Consider the following 20,199-nt stretch of genomic DNA (forward strand, 5'->3'; position numbering starts at 1 on the left):
ACTGGTTCTTCACGTTCTGCAGATATAGATGCCACTGGTTCTTCACGTTTTGCAGATGTAGATGCCACTGGTTCTTCACGTTCAGCAAATGTAATGCCACTGGTTCTTCACGTTCAGCAGATGTAGATGCCACTGGTTCTTCAAGTTCTACAGATGTAGATGCCACTGGTTCTTCACGTTCTGCAGATGTAGATGCCACTGGTTCTTCACGTTCTGCAAATGTAGATGCCACTGGTTCTTCACGTTCAGCAGATGTAGATGCCACTGGTTCTTCACGTTCTGCAGATGTAGATGGCACTGGTTCTTCACGTTCTGCAGATGTAGATGCCACTGGTTCTTCACGTTCTGCAAATGTAGATGCCACTGGTTCTTCACGTTCAGCAGATGTAGATGCCACTGGTTCTTCACGTTTAGCAGATGTAGATTCCACTGGTTCTTCACGTTCTGCAGATGTAGATGCCACTGGTTCTTCACGTTCTGCAGATGTAGATGCCACTGGTTCTTCACGCTCTGCAGATGTAGATGCCACTGGTTATTCACGTTCTGCAGATGTAGATGCCACTGGTTCTTCACGTTCTGCAGATGTAGATGCCACAGGTTCTTCACGTTCTGCAGATGTAAATGCCACTGGTTTTTCACGTTCTGCAGATGTAGATGCCACTGGTTCTTCACGTTCTGCAGATGCCACTGGTTCTTCACGTTCTGCAGATGTAGATGCCACTGGTTTTTCACGTTCTGCAGATGTAGGTATCCCTGGTTCTTCACGTTCTGCCGATATAGATGCCATTGGTTCTTCACGTTCTGGATATGTAGATGCCACTGGTTCTTCATGTTCTGTAGATGTAGATGCCACTGGTTCTTCATGTTCTGTAGATGTAGATGCCACTGGTTCTTCACGTTCTGCAGATGTAGATGCCACTGGTTCTTCACGTTCTGCAAATGTAGATGCCACTGGTTCTTCACGTTCAGCAGATGTAGATGCCACTGGTTCTTCACGTTTAGCAGATGTAGATGCCACTGGTTCTTCACGTTCTGCAGATGTAGATGCCACTGGTTCTTCACGTTCTGCAGATGTAGATGCCACTGGTTCTTCACGTTCAGCAAATGTAGATGTCACTGGTTATTCACGTTCTGCAGATGTAGATGCCACTGGTTTTTCACGTTCTGCAGATGTAGATGCCACTGGTTCTTCACGTTCTACAGATGTAGGTATCCCTGGTTCTTCACGTTCTGCCGATATAGATGCCATTGGTTCTTCACGTTCTGCATATGTAGATGCCACTGGTTCTTCATGTTCTGTAGATGTAGATGCCACTGGTTCTTCATGTTCTGTAGATGTAGATGCCACTGGTTCTTCACGTTCTGCAGATGTAGATGCCACTGGTTCTTCACGTTCTGCAAATGTAGATGCCACTGGTTCTTCACGTTCAGCAGATGTAGATGCCACTGGTTCTTCACGTTTAGCAGATGTAGATGCCACTGGTTCTTCACGTTCTGCAGATGTAGATGCCACTGGTTCTTCACGTTCTGCAGATGTAGATGCCACTGGTTCTTCACGTTCAGCAAATGTAGATGCCACTGGTTATTCACGTTCTGCAGATGTAGATGCCACTGGTTCTTCACGTTCTGCAGATGTAAATGCCACTGGTTCTTCACGTTCTGCAGATGTAGATGCCGCTGGTTATTCACGTTCTGCAGATGTAGATGCCACTGGTTCTTCACGTTCTGCAGATGTAGATGCCACTGGTTCTTCACGTTCTGCAGATGTAGATGCCGCTGGTTCTTCACATTCTGCAGATGTAGATGCCACTGGTTCTTCACGTTCTACATATGTAGATGCCACTGGTTCTTTACGTTCTACATATGTAGATGCCACTGGTTCTTCATGTTCTGTAGATGTAGATGCCACTGGTTCTTCACGTTTTACAGATATAGATGCCACTGGCTCTTCACTTTCTGCAGATGTAGATGCCACTGGTTCTTCACCTTCTGCAGATCTAGATGCCACTGGTTCTTCGCGTTCTGTAGATGTAGATGCCACTGGTTCTTCACGTTTTACAGATGTAGATGCCACTGGTTCTTCACGTTCTGTAGATGTAGATGCCACTGGTTCTTCACGTTCTGTCGATGTAGATGCCACTGGTTCTTCACGTTCTGTAGATGTAGATGCCGTGGTTGAACTTACGACTCTCGGTCAGAACAGGCAACTCGACATACGGACACAGGTGTGTTCGTATCTCTCAAAGTTCGTAAGTCGAATGTTCGAAAGTAGAGGAGTCGCTGTAATCAATATAATCTCAACGCAAAATGCTGGCGAGGTTTCCAAGTCAGGGGGTGCCCCCACTCCCCTCCCCCCCCACTGGGGATGGGGGCACTGCCACATGCGTTTGGTGCCACAGTACCGCACTTCATAGGCAGTGCTGCTGCTGCTACTACTCGCTACTAAAGCCACGTTCCCCAAGAGTCTGTTAAAGGCTACATGGGGATGGATATTTGTGAGTGTGTACCTGTGTGGGTGTGTGTGTTTGAGTGTGTGTCTACACGTGTGTGGGTGTGTGTTTGAGTGTGTGGCTACACGTGTGTGGGTGTGTGTGTGTACGTGTGCTTGAGTGTGTGGGTGTGTGTCTACGTGTGTGGGTGTGTGTCTACGTGTGTGGGTGTGTGTACATGTGCTTGAGTCTGTACGTGTGTGGGTGTGTGTCTATACGTGTGTTTGAGTGTGTGTACGTGTGTGGGTGTGTCTCTATATGTGTGTGGGTGTGTGTACGTGTGTGGGTGTGTGTCTACGTGTGTGGGTTGTGTACGTGTGTTTGAGTGTGTGTACGTGTGTTTGAGTGTGTGGGTGTGTGTCTACGTGTGTGGGTGTGTGTCTATACGTGTGTGGGTGTGTATGTGTACATGTGCTTGAGTGTGTGTACGTGTGTGGGTGTGTACCTGTGTGGTGGTGTGTTTGAGTGTGTGTACGTGTGTGGGTGTGTGTCTACACGTGTGTGGGTGTGTGTCTACACGTGTGTGGGTGTGTGTCTACACGTGTGTGGTTGTGTGTTTGAGTGTGTGTCTACACGTGTGTAATGCGGGCGTAAACGACCTCCCGGAAGTGACGTCATGGGGGGAGGAGTTACGTCACGTGGGGGAGAGGGTAAGGGTCTATAAGGGGGGTAACCGGAAGCAGTCGGGAGTGATCGGGGACTGGGAAAAGTGAGAGGCCACGCAGGGCGAAGGGTGAGAGAGAGTGGCGAGGTCGCCACACACCCGAGCCACGAGGATCGGCACCGTCGGCCAACGGTGACCGACTCCGGGGCAGGAGGAGCAGCGAGGAGGCTGCAGGGAGCAGCGGGTCTGCAAGGGAGGAGTCGGCAGCAGGGGTCTGCACGACGTGACAGCGGCGGGGCTGCTAGGAGGGAGTTTGGGCTACGTGAGCGACAGCAGCCTGGGGCTGCAGAGTGGAGAGTATATAGGGGAGTACCGTGAGGGAAAAGAGATCGAACCCAAATAAAGGACACAGGACAGAGAGAAGCGTCCGAGTCTTTTATTACACGTGTGTGGGTGTGTGTGTACGTGTATGTGTGTGTACGAGTTGGCACAGCAGGGGGCACAGGTGGTGCATCAGCCAGCCATCTCAGCCATCTCAGTCAGTCGACCCGTGGCACCTGGGTCTGCCCCGTGACCTCCTGCCAGCGGGCGTTCGACACTTCACGTGGCCTCAAGGTGCACATAGCCTGGCACAAGCGTCGTGGTGACGTCACCGCCACTTCGTGGCGAATGGCGGTTGTTGTTGTTGTGAGTACGAGAGTGTGTGTGTGTCTGTGGGTGGTCAGTGTGTGTGTCTGTGTGTGTGTGTGTCTGTGTGTGCGTGTGTGTCTGTGTGTGTGTGGGGAGCGGTAGTGTAGCGGTTAGCGCTACGCTGCACTACGAACACGGCAACCTGAGTTCTATTGCCGCTCACGACCAACACCGGTGACGATTATCTAAACCGGTCCCGGGCCTCCCTTAGATCGACTCGGCTTCAAATGAGTACCTGGCGCGCACGGTGTGTAGTAAACATCGCCACTGGGGAGACAAAGGCGGCCGGGCGTGGTGCTGGCCACCCACCCCCTCGTGTGCCACAGCGCCGGCAGCCTTCACAGGCGCTGCTACTCGCTAACAGCACTTGCCCCAACAGTCCGTTGAGGCTACACGGGGGAGCTTTGTCTGTGTATGTGTGTGAGGTGCTCGCTAACAGCACTTGCCCCAACAGTCCGTTGAGGCTACACGGAGGGGTTCTTCGTCTTTGCGCGTCGTTATGGGGAGCGGCGGCGCAGCGGTTAACACGCTGTGCTACGAACCCGGCAGCCCAAATCCGATTCCCGCCATGTGCCACAGCGCCGTTGAGGCTTAAAGGGGGGGGGGGTCTTTGTCTTTGTGTTTATAAATGAACACGCTACCCTGGGACGCGTGTTGAAATTACCTCCTTGATTGTGTGGTTCAGAATCTCCCGATCCCTGGCCAGGTCATTCAGAAGCTTGCACTGTTGTTGATACTGCACACGCAGAGACACGGAGCAAGGGCGAGAGGGGTGGGCACAGGGTGTGAGACACAGGGAGTGAGTGAGAGTGAGACGCAGGGAGTCGGTGAGTGAGAGTGAGTGAGTGCGAGTGAGTGTGAATGAGTCAGTGCGAGTGAGTGCTAGTGAGTGAGTGTGAGTGCGAGTGAGTGAGTGTTAGTGAGTGAGTGTTAGTGAGTGAGTGTTAGTGAGTGAGTGAGTGTTAGTGTCATCTCGGTCAGTCGACCCGTGGCATCTGGGTCTGTCCCGTGGACCTCCTGCCAGCGGGCGTTCGACACTTCACGTGGCCTCAAGGTGCACGTGGTGACGTCACAGCCACTTAGTGGCGAATGGCGGTTGTTGTTGTTGTTAGTGAGTGTTAGTGAGTGTGAGTGAGTGCGAGTGAGTGAGTGTGAGTGAGTGTTAGTGAGTGAGTGTTAGTGAGTATGAGTGAGTGAGTGTTAGTGAGTGTGTGTGAGTGAGTGTTAGTGAGTGAGTGTTAGTGAGTGTTAGTGAGTGAATGTGAGTGAGTGAGTGAGTGCGAGTCAGTGCGAGTGAATGTGAGTGCGAGTGAGTGCGAGTGAATGTGAGTGAGTGTGTGTGAGTGTGTGAGTGAGTGAATGTAAGTGAGTGAGTGCGAGTGAGTGCGAGTGAATGTGAGTGAGTGTGTGTGAGTGTGTGAGTGAGTGTGAGTGAATGCAAGTGAGTGTGTGTGAGTGAGTGAATGTAAGTGAGTGAGTGAGTGTGAGTGAGTGTGAGTGCCACCTGCTCCAACTTCCTGGGTAGCTCCAAGCGTAGCCGACTCAGCGTCCGCGTCGTTTCATCGATTCGCTTGTCCAGGTGAATCTTCCCTGCCTGTGCATCGGCCTGCTGCTTCCCTACAGACCAACATACGCACAGAGACATGCACACACGCACACACACACACAGGCACGCACGCACAGGCATGTACGCACAGGCACGCACACAGACGCACGTACGCATGCACGCGTACACGCACGCGTACGCGCACACACACACGCACGCACGCGTACGCACACACACACGCACGCGTACGCACACACACACGTGTACGCACACACACACGTGTACGCACACACACAGGCACACACGCACGCATACACACACATGCAGCACGCACGCACACGTACGCGCACACACGACACCCCATTACCACACCGGCACCGCCACGCGCACACACCGTCACATACGACGCCCGCTCGCCCGCCCGCCCGCCCGCCCGCTCTCCTGCCACACGTACTCATGCGGTGCTGCAGCTGGTTGTCCAAGCTGAACTTGATGACCTTTTGGGAGATGCTTTTCTCGGCTCCGAGCCGGACCAGGTTGATGTCTCCGCAGTTTCCTGTGACGCGTGGCACAGACGTCGCAAGGATTAACTCCTTCGGCGTGGAGCAGCCATCGCCCCCGGCTCACCAAGAGAAGGCAGCAGAGCCGCAAGGGGCTGAATCTCCACGCTTACCGGGTAGCGTTTGTGTGCGTGTTAGTGAGTGCGCGAGTCTGTGCGTACGTGTGTGTGTGTGAATGTGTACGTGTGTGTATGTGAGTGTGTGAATGTGCGTGTATGTGAATGTGTGAATGTGTGTATGTGAGTGTGTGTACGTGTGTACGTGTGTATGTGAGTGTGTGAATGTGTGTGTATGTGAGTGTGTGTACGTGTGTACGTGTATAGTGAGTGTGTGAATGTGTACATGTGTGTGTATGTATGCGTGTGTGAATGTGTACGTGTGTGAATGTGTACGTGTGTGTATGTGAGTGTGTGAATGTGTACGTGTGTGTGTGAATGTGTACGTGTGTGTATGTATGTGTGTGTGAATGTGTAAGTGTGTGTGTGTGTGAATGTGTACGTGTGTGTATGTGAGTGTGTGAATGTGTGTACGTGTGTGCTGAGTGTGTGAATGTGTAAGTGTGTACGTGTGGTGAGTGTGAATGTGTACATGTGTGTTAGTATGCTTGTGTGAATGTGTACGTGTGTACGCGTGTGTATGAATCATTCAGACTGGCCTGCCTACCATCCAGTGCCGGATGAAGTTAGTGGCCTATGTTACAAAGGGCCCTTAAATTAATTAATTTAAAAAAACGTAAATATTAAAAAACACATTTTTAACTTGCAGAGTAAAGCAATTGTATTTTTTAATCCTTTATATTAAGTTCACTTGCTTGCTTGCGCGCTTACGACCGTGCAAATCTTTCGGTCGTTTTTTAACCCACTTCCCGTGATCCAATCGAGCTGACATTTTGCACACAGACTCTTTGTGCGTGACAATTCATTTTCGTGAAAAAAATTTTCCTAAATTTTCCACTTTTTAGGATTTTTTTTTTTCATATTTAATTTAAAATACCAATGTGATAAAAATGAAACTCTTACTCAAGAAAAACAGAAATTAATAATAAAATAAAACCGATGCCATGCATATAAAGGATTTATAGTGAAAAACTTTGTTTTTACGGGTTAATTTTCATTTGCAATACAGGCAGATAAAAACGACAAATCGCTCACCTTCAACACCCAGTCGTTGATAAAGTTGAAGGCAATATAATACTATAGCAAGAGCCAGTGCAGAATCACTGAACCGGAATTGATAGCTTGAAATCGTTTAGCGCGGAGCCCTTGAAAGTGCGGAGCCCGTAGCGTATGTAGCTACTTGTGCTACTAGGATAATCCGGCATTGCAACCATCCATCACATGGCTTGAACCAGGCTGGATTGTGTGAGGAGTAGGCCTCGGCAAAGTAAGGTAAAAGGTAAAAGCAACGAGCCAACCTTTACCCTAACTTTTACCCTAACCCCATACAAATGACCCAATCACAGAGTAATTACTGGGATACTACTACACATGAAGAAGGTTTGTAACAGGTAAATGCTGGGTAGAGCACTTTATTCTTATAGAATACTCTCGATGATTCCAATTTTACACGCTTGTTGTTGTCGTTGTTATCGTTGTTGAAGTTGTCATTGTTGTTGTCGTATCCTAAAATCTTGTAACTTAATTTTAACCCACTTCCCAATGTCGTATCGACTGCAAACTTGGTATACATATGTCATACTGATGACAATACTATATTCTATCAAAATTTTTTTTTTTACATTCTTATTTATATGTTATGTTTCGGCTTGGGTCTAATTGTCCACGGTCAACTGACGTTGGCTGTAAATCACCACGGCCCCTTACGTTATGGCAAGCCGCGGGGCCACTTCCTGGAGTCGTGGAGTTCTTCCATTATTAGTACGGTACATTTCATTAAAGCGTGTTTTTGAAAAAGTTGTTTAAAATTTTACTTATTAAATGGAGGCCACGGACTGCGCCACGGAGCTTTTAGCGGTAAACAAGGTACCGTATTTACCGGGTAATACTACCTTTACCCTACCCTTTACCTTACCCCTTGGCATGTCCACACCTTTACCCTTAACCCTTTCACCCGGTAAAAAGGGTAAATTACCTTACCTTGCCGAGGCCTAGTGAGGAGCTCACAAATCCTTGAAATATCTGGACAAAGTCCCATCGGTGAGCTCCATCAGCAGGCAAGGCTGCGTTAGCTGGGTCATGTAGCCCGCATGCCCAGCCACCACATGCCTAAACAGCGTTTGTTTGGCCGGATAGAGAGGGCTAAATGGACTCGCTCGCTCGCACGCTCACTCACTCACTCGCTCGCTCGCACGCTCACTCACTCACTCACTCACTCACTCACTCGCTCGCTCGCACGCTCACTCACTCACTCACTCGCTCGCTCGCACGCTCACTCACTCACTCGCTCGCACGCTCACTCACTCACTCGCTCGCACGCTCACTCACTCGCTCGCACGCTCACTCACTCATACGCTCACTCACTCGCTCACACGCTCACACGCTCGCTCACTCGCTCACACGCTCACTCACTCGCTCACACGCTCACTCACTCGCTCACTCGCTCACACGCTCACTCACCTCACACACTCGCTCACTCACACACTCACACACTCACACACTCACTCGCTCACACACACACACGCAGCTACGTACCCCGTGGTGCCGCCCTGTTCTGTACCAGGTCCTTGAACTTGACGATGATTCTCTTCATTAGGTCGTCCACTGTGCCGTTGCTCGGAGCGCACAGCAGGATCCGCATTGGGCGTGGTGCCCGCAGCCCGGAGGTCGGTGGCAGTGCCAACTGCTCCTGGCCCTGCGGGCAGAAACGGCGCCACCAATTGTTGCTCACCCCCCTCGTCTTAATCGCCGCCCACTCGCTCACCCACCCCTTCATCATCATTATAATCACGCACTCACCTCACCATCATCATCAATCACCCACCAAATTTATCGCCAACACTACCAGTCGCGGAACTCCGCACAAAGCTAAGAAAACAAAAGCGTGATGAACGAAACTTAAATTATTCAGCATCCCTTACCTCGGCGAGCAGCAGGCGGCACAGGATGCCCATGATGGTGGAGGACTTGCCGGTGCCAGGAGGGCCATGCACCAGGCAGATGTGCGGCTGCTGCTGTTGCTGGTGCTGCTGCTGCTGGCGCCCCGCATTGCACCCGCGCACCATGTTGCAGACGGCGGCGATGGCCATCAGCTGCCCGCTGTTGTACTCCTCCTGACAAGAGGGCACAGCGGCCACAACCTCCCCGTTAGTTGTGCTGGGCTACGCACGGCGGTGCCAAACGAAGGTCAATGAACAGCCACAACGACGACCGCCATTCACCACAAAGTGGCGGTGACGTCACCACGGCGCCTGTGCCAGGCTATGTGCACCTTGAGGCCACGTGAAGTGTCGAACGCCCGCTGGCAGGAGGTCAAGGGGCAGACCCAGGTGCTGTGGGTTGACTGACTGAGGCGACTGGCTGATGCACCAGCTCTACCCCCTACTGTGCCAACTCGCTATGTTTTAGCCACCCGGCGCTCCGCTCGTTGTTGTGAGCGTCGCTCTTCCGCCCTCCGTTGTTGCTGGAGGGCGACTGCTTCCAACTGCCCAGCAGCATCCTTCACGAGACTCCTCCACAGAGGCCGATCTTGACACCGCTGGTACCAGTCATCGGCAAGTCCACTCACCTCCACATTCTCCTGTACCACATCACTCCAACTCTTCTCTAGCCCGTGCCGCGCCCGTTTAGCCCCCTCGATCCGGCCGAACAAAAGCCGTTTAGGCATGCGGTGGCTGGGCATGCGGGTTACGTGACCCAGCCAACGCAGCCTTGCCTGCCGGAGGTGTTCACCGATGGGACTTTGTCCATATCTTTCAACGTACGTACACATACACACACTCGCACAGAGCATCTCCGATTGTCCACGGTTGGCTACGCACGGTGCGAAAGAAGCTCAGCATACACACGTACACACAAACACCGCAGCCACTCACATCTCACCATCGGATCTATATTTTTTTATTTCACCAGGTAAGGGCCAACAGAGCTGTTGTAGGCCTTCGTCAGAAGTGACCTGGCCACCAGAAATGAGAGCGCTTCATCAATAACGCTCACAGATTCGGACTAAGGCACACCCCTATGACTCGAATACTCCAACACACTCAATGCTCACAGAGGCAGACCAAGGCACCGGTGGTCGTGTACGCGTGAAAAAAACAACCCCCTACCTCCTCGCGGTGCCGGACGGGCAACGCTGTCGTGGACAGTGCTGTGGGGGGGAGGGCCAATTCCGATTGGCCTCTCCCCTCATAGCGTCTGTGACCACCACAGTGGCTAAATGGGGGCTCTGGATGGGTGCGAAGGGCTGGTAAGCCCTCCACCTTCAATAAATTACCACGAAACCACGACTAAAATATCTAACTAATAAGCTTGTGCCGGAGGCCCCGGGTGGCCAGGCGTCTATGACGTCTCCTGGCCAAACCCCATCTGGCGGAGTCAGGAGATTGAATCTTTACCCTCGGGGCTCCTCCAGAAACAACGACAAGCCACTACGGATGGCCACGTGGAATGTTCGAATGCTCACTGCGGAGAAGAGGCTGCCACTCCTCTGTCGGGAGCTGGACCGGTACCGCCTGGATCTCTGTGGCATTCAGGAGGTCCGGTGGACCAGCTCTGGCTCCTGTCACCATGAGGGGTGGACAGTCCTCTACTCAGGGCAGGAGACAGCCAAATAACAAGGTCTTCTTCTGAACGAGCGTGGCGGTGAGGTGTGGGAAGCTGTAAGCCCCAGGCTACTTTGGGCTCGCCTTCCCATCAACCGGAGGCGAGAACTGGTGGCCGTGGTTACTTATGCCCCCACCGAAGACTAACATCCGTGGAGGGATGCAGGCAAGGCCAATGAGTCAGATGCCTTCTATGACCACCTGTCACAGGTGCTGGCTAAAGTGGCCCCTTGGGATAGAGTCATCTTGTTGGGTGACTTCAATGCCCGAGTTGGTCATGATGCTAGCACCTAGTCTGGAGTGATTGGAACGCATGGGCCAGATCAGCTCAATAACAACAGTAGGAGGCTCCTAGATTTTTGTGGAAGCCCATGGGTTTGTAATTACCAACACGCTGTTCCGGCATCGGCACATCCACACAACATCATGGATGTATGCCGGGTCCAAGCAAGAACATCTGTTGGACTAAATAGTGACGGATCAGCGGATGCGAGCCCATGTCCTTGACACCAGGACCTACCGTGGAGCTGATCTGCCCTCTGACCATCGACGAGTCATCTGTAAGATGCGCCTGCCATTCTTCCACTCCGGTGGTGGGTGTACACCCAAGACCCCATTCCAACCTAAGGTGGCCTGGTCTCAGAAGATGAATTTCATCATCGCTTGCGGCTGGGGTTGGCATTGTCCCCCACTCCTGATGTCGAGGGTAAATGGGCGAGATTTAGGACTGTGACTCATGCAGCTGCAATGGCTGCTTTGGCTACGCGGTCCAGACCTCCCCAGAGACCCTGGCTGACAGAGGAGGTGTTCAGGATGGTTGAGAAAAAGCAACAGGCCCACTCTAACCGTCTACAGCATCCCACGTCAGAGAATGAGGAGGCTTACCGCAGCCTTCGCTCGGAGGTTCGGAGAGCAGTGAGGCGCTGCAAGGATGGGTGGTGGTCACGGATTGCTGAGGAGATGGAGTCTGCCTCAGTGGTCCACGATCACAAATCCCTATTTAACCCCATCAAAAAAGTAACCTGCAGTGCCACACCTATTACCATCATTAGGGGGAAAACTGTGATCCAATCTCAGACCGCCAGGAACAGGTTTGCAGATTTGCTGAGCATTTCGTGAGGTCCTGGGGGAGGGGAAATCCCTCAGCCAGGAAAACATCGTGACATAAAGTGGGGATGACCCTGCTGAGGCTGCGGTGCCCCAAATATTGGAAGAAGTCACACCCTGTGAGTGGCTGGCTGAGGTGCCATCTGTTGAGGAAGTACTTAAGGCGATCCGGAGTCTGAGACTAGGAAAGGCACCGGGCCGAGATGATCTCCCAATCGAAATGCTCAGGGAGGGTGGCGTTTGTGCACAGACTGCCCTACATGACATCATAACAACAGTCTGGGCCACTGGACGGGTTCCGCAGGATTGGAAGGATGCCGTGGTGGTCGCCCTCTGTGGAAGCTGCCTGGTCTGTCGCTCCGCACGAAGCTTCAGGTCTTCTCGGCCACAGTCATTCCCTCCCTTCTCTACGCTTGCGAGGCGTGAACCCCCCTAATGGAACATCCTTGCCGGTTAGAAATATTTAGGCTGGCCTGCCTACGATCCATCCTGGGTTTAACCAGGCTGGATTGTGTGAGGAGCTCACAAGTCCTTGAAAGATCTGGGCAGAGTCCCATCGGTGAGCTCCTCCGGCAGGCAAGGCTGCGTTGGCTGGGTCATGTAGCCCGCATGCCCAGCCACCGCATGCCTCGGCGTCTTTTGTTCGGCCGGATCGAGGGGGCTAAACGGGTGCGGCACGAGTTAGAGAAGAGATGGAGTGATGTGGTACAGGAGAACGTGGATCTGAGTGGACCTGCCGATGACTGGTACCAGCGGTGTCAAGATCGGCCTCTGTGGAGGAGGCTCGTGAAGGACGCTGCTACTGGGCAGTTGGAGGCAGTCGCCCTCCAACAACAACAGATGGCGGAGGAGCGACGCTCACAACAACGAGCGGGTGGCTAAAGCACAGCAAGTTGGCACAGTAGGGGGCACAGGTGATGCATCAGCCAGTCATCTCAGTCATCCGAGTCAGTCGACCCGTGGCACCTGGGTCTGCCCCGTGACCTCCTGTGTTCGACACTTCACGTGGCCTCAAGGTGCACATGGCCTGGCACAAGCGTCGTGGTGATGTCACCGCCACTTAGTGGCGAATGGCGGTTGTTGTTGTTGTTGTGTTTGAGCGTGTGTGAGCGCGTGTGTGTGCGTGTGTCCGTGTGTGTGTGTCCGTGCGTGTGCGCGTGTATGCACGCGCGCCGCTCACCCCGGGCCTCGGCAAGCCTCCGGTGGCCTCTGCGAGCGGCGTCATGAAGACCGCCGGCCGGGGCGCCAGCAGCGCCGCGGCCAGCGGGCTGCGGGGCAGCGCCAGCAGCGCCCAGTAGCGGCGCTCCGCCGTCACGACCGCGCCGGCGGCCTCGCAGCGAACCTCCCGCTCCAGCAGCGCCGACAGCGGCCCCACCGTCTGCACCGACACCGAGAAGCGGACGTCGGCGGCGCCGTGGGGTCCGCGCCGAGCCGGGTCGTGCGTCACGGCGGAGCCTGCGGGGGAGGGGCGGGGGGGCGACGGTGACGGCGTTTGTGACGACTATGATGATGACGACCACAATGATGACGATGATGACTACCACGATGATGACGATCACAATGATAACGACGACGACAACGACGACGTTAACGACGACGACGAGCCGCTACGTTGAGCTGCTACGATTTGCGATAGCCGGGGGGGGGGGGGGGGGTCGCTTTTGACGGGCTACACAGCTGAGCGGGCCTTACCTGGTACAATAAAAATAGTTTAGCTTCGTCTATGCGTCTCTATGTGTCTCTGTGGGTTCCGATGTGTCTCTATGGGTCTCTATGGGTCCCTATGGGTCTCTATGCATCTCTATGTATCTCTATGGGTCTCTGTGTGTCTTTATGTGTCTCCATGTGTTTCTATGTGTCTCTATGTGTCTCTATGGGTCTCTATGTGTCTCTATGGGTCTCTATGGGTCTCTATGGGTCTCTATGGGTCTATATGTGTCTCCATGTGTCTCCATGTGTCTCTATGGGTCTCTATGGGTCTCAATGCACTTATAGAGTATTTGCTTCCTGCTATGAATGTCCACGCGACCACAGGAACAGAGACACGCAGTCTCCAAATATACAGCAGCAGCAGCAGGCATCGTCATGGTCAGGGTCGAACCCATGACCTCCTGTAGACCAGGCGAGGTAGTTAACATCTAGCCACCACGATGATGAAAGACACACAAACTCCAAATATACAGCAGCAGCAGGCATCGTCAGGGTCGGGATCAAAGCTCCCGCACACCGGGCGAGGTAGTCGACATCTCCTAGCCACCGTGATGATGATGATGAGAGAGACACGCAGTCTCCAAATATACAGAGCAGCAGCAGCAGGCATCGTCAGGGTCGGGATCAAAGCCCCTGCACACCGGGCGAGGTAGTCGACGTCTCCTAGCCACCGGCGGCGCTCTCGCCGGCGCTGCCAACGGCGCTGCTCTCACCAATGCCCTGCTGGGTGATGCGGCACACGTAACCCAGGTACGGCACCTCCCCGACTCCGGCTCCCACTCCGGCTCCGGCTGTGGGCAGCCACAAGATGAGGACGTCGCCAAGCCCCAACGGAGGAGAGGCTGCAGCGGCCGCGGCCGGAAGGATCTCTGCGCAGAGAACAAAAGTGTCTCACCGAGGGTCTCACGAAGGGTCGGTGGTGGAGCGGTCAGCGCCACGCTGCGCTAAGAACCCAGCGACCCGAGTTCGATTCCCGCTCACGGCCAACACCGGTGATAGCGATTATCTGCACCGGTCCTGGGCCTCCTCCCCTAGGTCGGCTCAGCCTCAAATGATTCACCAGTGCGGTGTGTGGTAAACATTGCCACTGGGGAGACAAAGGCGGCCGGGCGTGGTGCTGGCCACCCACCCCCTCGTGTGCCGTGCCGGCCTTCATCGGTGCTGCTAATCGCTAACAGCACTTGCCCCGGCAGTCAGGCTATAAGGGGGATCTTTGCCTTTGTGCGAGTGAATGAGAGAGTGTGAGTGAGTGACAGTGTGTACGTGCGTGTTAACATGAGTGAGTGCGTGTTAACATGAGTGAGTGCGTGCGAGTGAGAATGAGTGACAGTGCGTGAGTGACTCTGCGAGTGTCAACGTGAGTGGCTGTGTGAGTGAGTGACTGAGTGTGAGTTTGAGTGCGTGAGTGACAGAGTGAGTGACTGAGTGTGAGTTTGAGTGCATGTGACCATGAGTGAATGTGTGAGTGACAGAGTGAGTGTGTGAGCAAGCGAGAGAGAGAGTGTGCGACTGCGTGAGAGTGAGTGTCAGTGTGTGAGTGCCAGTGTGTGAGCAAGTGAGTGAGTGTGTGGGTGAGTGAGCGGGTGGGTGAGTGAGCGGGTGTGTGAGTGAGTGTGTGAGTGTGTGAGTAAGTGAGCGAGTGTGTGAGTGAGTGAGCGAGTCTGTGAGTGAGTGAGCGAGTGTGTGAGTGTGTGTGTGAGTGTGTGAGTGAGTGAGTGAGCGGGTGTGTGAGTAAGTGAGTGTCAGTGTGTGAGTGTGCGAGTGCCAGTGTGTGAGCAAGTGAGTGAGTGTGTGAGTAAGTGGGCGGGTGTGTGAACGAGTGAGTGTGTGAGTAAGTGAGCGAGTGTGCCAGTGTGTGAGTGTGTGAGCAAGTGAGTGAGTGTGTGAGCGAGTGAGTGGGCGGGTGTGTGAGTAAGTGAGTGAGTGTGTGAGTAAGTGAGCGAGTGTGCGAGTCTGTGAGTGAGCAAGTGTGTGTGTCAGCGAGTGAGTGAGTGCGTGTGAATGTGAATGGGTGCTTGATAGCGTGAGCGAGTGAGCGAGTAAGTGACTGCGTGACTGTATGAGTGAGCGAGTGTGTGAGTGACAGTGTGAGTGACAGTGTGAGCGAGTGAGTGCGTGATAGAATGAGTGAGCGAGTGTGTGAGCGAGTGTGTGAGTGTGTGAGTGAGTGTGTGACTGAGTGTGTGAGTGTGTGAGTGAGCGAGTGTGTGCATGTGTGAGTGACAGTGTGAATGAGTGAGTGAGCGAGTGAGTGCGTGTGTGAGCAAGGGAGTGACAGTGTGAGCGAGTGAGCGAGCGAGTTACGTTCAAACTCTCCGCACGACAGCCCTTGCCGGTTCGATGAGTACTTGAGCCGCATCCGAAAAGCCGGGCGATTGCGGCGCCGCTCCTCTGCCATGTCCGACGCCAGCTGAACAAAAATACAAAGATCCCCCGGGTAGCCTTCACATACCGTGAGGGGCAAGTGCTCTTAGCGAGTAGCAGCACCTATGAAGGCCGGCACTGTGGCACACGAGGGGGTGGGTGGCCAGCACCACGCCCGGCCTGCCACCCTTTGATAATAATAAAGGTTACTTTGGTTTAGATCGCGAGAATATAAATGTGTCGTTAAGCTTCCACCACCTGACACAGCCACTCACCCTCACCTAAGCCCCCCCTCTCACCTGCCCCCCCCCTCACCTGCCCCCACCCTCACCTGCCCCCCCCTCTCACCTGCCCCCCACCCTCACCTGCCACCCCCTTCAACTGCCCCCACCCCCACCCTAACCTGCCCCCACCCTCACCTGCCCCCCCCTCACCTGCCCCCACCCTCACCTGCCCCCCACCCTCACCTGCCCCCACCCTCACCTGCCCCCACCCTCACCTGCCCCCACCATCACCTGACCCCCACCCCCTCACCTGTTCCCACGACTCGAGCAGCAGCAGCGGCAGGAAGACCTGCACGTAGGCCTCGTGCGACGGGAAGTGCAGCGGGACGCTGAACCGCGGCTCCGAGCCGCAAAGGCCGCTGGGAGGGCCGCCCACCCCTCTCTGCAGGGCCTGCACCTCCCAGCGCAGCACCTGGGCGGGGTGCACGCGGTGGCGACCAGATGTTAACTACCTCGCCTGGTACGCGGGAGGCCGTGGGTTCGATCCCGATCCCCTGACGACGCCTGCTGTGTATTTGGAGTTTGCGTGTCTCTCTCTCTCATGATCATCACGGTGGTTGGGAGATGTTAACTACCTCGCCTGGTACGCGGGAGGCCGTGGGTTCGATCCCGATCCCCTGACGACGCCTGCTGTATGTTTAGAGTTTGCGTGTCTCTCTCATGATCATCACGCTGGTTGGGAGATGTTAACTACCTCGCCTGGTACGCGAGAGGTCATGGGTTCGATCCTGATCCCCTGACGATGCCTGCTGGATGTTTAGAGTTTGCGTGTCTCTATCTCCGTGGTTGCGTGGATTTTTCTCCGGGTTTCTCCGGTTTTTCCCTCGATGTTTAGAATCGACATCATGCGTTTAGAGTGTACGTACGCATGTGTGCTGAACTTCTGTCGCAGCGTACGTAGCCAACTATGCTCACTAGAGGTGCTCTAAATGTGCACGTGATAAGCAACTTCGTTGGGCTATCATCTGCGATGGCCTGTGGCTGAAAAAATAACTACACAGCTCAGTGGGCCTTACCTGGTGAAATAAAAACACAAGTTCCATTTTAGTTGAGGATGCAGTTTGGGCGAGTGGGGGTCGCTCAAAGACAAAGGTCCCCTGTATAGCCTTAACAGACTGTTGGGGCAAGTGCTGTTAGCGAGTAGCAGCACCTATGAAGGCCGGCACGGCACACGAGGAGGTGGGTGGCCAGCACCACGCCCGGCTGCATTTGTCTCCCCAGCGGCGATGTTTACTACAACACAGCTACACCAGGTGCTCATTTGAGGCTGAGTCCACCTAGGGGAGGAGGCCCAGGACCGGTGCAGATAATCATCACCGGTGTTGGTGGCCGTGAGTGGGAATCGAACTCGGGTCGCGCGGTACGTAGCGCAGCGCTAACAGCTGCACCACTACCGCTCCCCACAAAATATCGTCACACAGACGACTCGCTCGCATCCTGTGGAACACGCGGAGAACCAGACAAACTCCACGAAGAAAGTCGCCCGAGTTGGGAGTTCGAACCCGGGGTCCTTTTCGCGCTCATCACACAAATGAACGACAGTACCTCGGCTGTTGATCGCGTCAAGCAGCTATAAACCACTGCCATCACGCGGCACTCCGGTCATCCTTGCAGCCGCAGCGGTGGCGGCGGCGGCTTTTGGCTCACCATCATCATCGTGCGCTGCTTTCGGACGCGCCGCTTCTGCGGCCGTCTGGAACGCTCTTCCCCTTCCGATGTTAGGAAGACGCTGGGAGCTACGCTGCACTTTTAAATAATCGTCCAGATTGACAAAGTCATTTGTTTAGAACTGCTTCTTGTTGTGTTTGTTGTGTTTAGTGTTGTTGTCCTTCCTCCCACGCACCTCCGATTAGCGCGGTTGGCTACGTACGGTGGTGCTAAAGAAGTTCAACATTCAAACACTGCCCATAGACTCAACACTGCCCATAGACTCAACACTGCCCATAGACTCAGCACTGCCCATATACTCAACACTGCCCATAGACTCAACACTGCCCATAGACTCAACACTGCCCATAGACACAACACTGTCCATAGACTCAACACTGCCGATAGACTCAACACTGCCCATAGACTCAACACTGCCCATAGACTCAACACTGCACCATAGACTCAACACTGCCCATAGACTCAACACTGCACCATAGACTCAACACTACCCACAGACTCAACACTGCCCATAGACTCAACACTGCACCATAGATTCAACACTGCACCCAGCAATGTAGGGTAAGGTGATGGTTTACCCTACATTGCTGGGGTCACAAAAAATATCTCCAAAATCCTGATTAAACACAAGATCCAGGTCCGATTCAACACAGTACATAAAATCCGTGATCTGGTCCCGTCTGTAAAAGATGTGGTTCCAGACATACAGTACCCTGGCGTCTACAAACTAAGTTGCCTCTGTGGTAGCAGTTACATTGGAGAAACCAAACGACATGTCTCGGACCGCATCCGTGAACATAAATCAGACTTGAAACACGGTAGGACAAACACCTCAGCCGTGGCAGATCACTGTTACAATTCAGTGGGCTCACATGACATTGACTTCTCCAAGACAGAGGTTCTCTGCAAGCCATCTGGCTACCATGAGAGATTCATTCATGAGGCAATCCACATATACAAACACAGCGACAATTTCAACCGAGAAGATGGATTCTGGCTCAGCAATCATTGGAAGGACGTAATAAACCATTTCGGATCTTAACTGATTGTGTTCACGTTTACGGTGACTTTCAGACCGCAGTCCACTCACTGGCATTGACTATATATCTTGTATTCTCCCGCAGGGAATGGATTCTTTGCTCCGCTGCAAGTCTCCTACCACCACTCTCCCATTGACATATTTCGTTGCTTCCTCTTAGTATCTTTCACGCGACGGTCAATGGTATAGTGTATAGCAGATTGTATAATAATACATATCTTCTTAGGTTTTTTCGGTAAAGTCACGTAGAAAGTAAAATAAAATAAAAACAAAAATCACGACGTTTCGGAGGCAACACAAGTCTCCGTCATCAGGTGGGACCGTCACAGCCAGATTAGCTGTATCAAGTGAGGCAATGATTCAAGATGTAATCCCTTAAAAGCGAGTTGAGGGGGGAGGGAGAGGGAGGGGGGAGCTCATCAGACTATGGTAGCCAATGAAAGGAACGTATCGGGAGGGAGGGGGGGCGAGGCCAAAAGGGTGGGCGATGGACGTGGAAGCGCTTGTGCGCAAGCGGCCAATTACTGCACACGCCAACACAATGGAGCGATTGTGCGCAAGCGGCCAGCCACTGCATCCGCCAACACAATGGGCAGAGAGGAGGAGGGGAGGTCTAATACACATGATAGACAAAAGAACGAAAATGATGATGGGTACAAACTTAGGGGGAGCTCATCAGACTATGGTAGCCAATGAATGGAACGTATCGGGAGGGAGGGGGGGGGCGGGGGGGGGGCGAGGCCAAAAGGGTGGGCGACAGACGTGGAAGCGCTTGTGCGCAAGCGGCCAATTACTGCACACGCCAACACAATGGAGAGAGAGGGGGAGGGGGGGTCTGATACACATGATAGACAAAAGAACGAAAATGCCCATGTTTATACCAATGCTGGCTGAACAATGAAGAGAGTACTGTTAAAATAACTGGGGATGTTAACACTCGGTAAAGTACAGTAAAATAGTGCCTGTCAGATAAGATGGTCCAAAAAATTTGTGATTAAGTCTTTTTTGCGTGGTTGATAACATCTTTCCAATGATTACTAAGTTTGTACCCATCATCACGGTTGAAATTATGTCTGTGTTTGTATATTTGTATGGCTTCGTGTACAAACCTTTGATGGTAGCCGGGAGGTTTGCAGAGAACCTTGGTTTCCGAGACCAAGGTTCTCTGCAAACCTCCCGGCTACCATCAAAGGTTTGTACACGAAGCCATACAAATATACAAACACAGACATACTTTCAACCGTGATGATGGGTACAAACTTAGTAATCATTGGAAAGATGTTATCAACCACGCAAAAAATACTTAATCACAAATTTTTTGGACCATCTTATCTGACAGGCACTATTTTACTGTACTTTACCGAGTGTTAACATCCCCAGTTATTTTAACAGTACTCTCTTCATTGTTCAGCCAGCAT

At 53.2% G+C, this 20,199-nt stretch overlaps 1 protein-coding gene across 4 annotated transcripts in view; it reads right to left on the minus strand.

Annotated features, from left to right (window-relative positions):
* SETX (senataxin) overlaps positions 1-20,199 on the minus strand; it is a 302,333-nt gene that overhangs the window by 17,224 nt on the left and 264,910 nt on the right. For all 4 annotated transcript variants that reach the window (XM_078882998.1, XM_078882999.1, XM_078882996.1 and 1 more), the window contains exons 10-18: positions 16,325-16,486; positions 15,731-15,836; positions 14,140-14,295; positions 12,897-13,171; positions 8,927-9,118; positions 8,541-8,700; positions 5,784-5,885; positions 5,288-5,400; positions 4,448-4,519 (exon numbers count right to left, since the gene is read on the minus strand). In XM_078882998.1, the coding sequence (XP_078739124.1) occupies positions 4,448-4,519; positions 5,288-5,400; positions 5,784-5,885; positions 8,541-8,700; positions 8,927-9,118; positions 12,897-13,171; positions 14,140-14,295; positions 15,731-15,836; positions 16,325-16,486 (1,338 nt within the window). The remainder of the gene's footprint in view (positions 1-4,447; positions 4,520-5,287; positions 5,401-5,783; positions 5,886-8,540; positions 8,701-8,926; positions 9,119-12,896; positions 13,172-14,139; positions 14,296-15,730; positions 15,837-16,324; positions 16,487-20,199) is intronic.

Source organism: Lampetra fluviatilis, chromosome 68, assembly GCF_964198595.1.
Source record: "Lampetra fluviatilis chromosome 68, kcLamFluv1.1, whole genome shotgun sequence".
NCBI classification, from domain to species: domain Eukaryota; kingdom Metazoa; phylum Chordata; class Hyperoartia; order Petromyzontiformes; family Petromyzontidae; genus Lampetra; species Lampetra fluviatilis.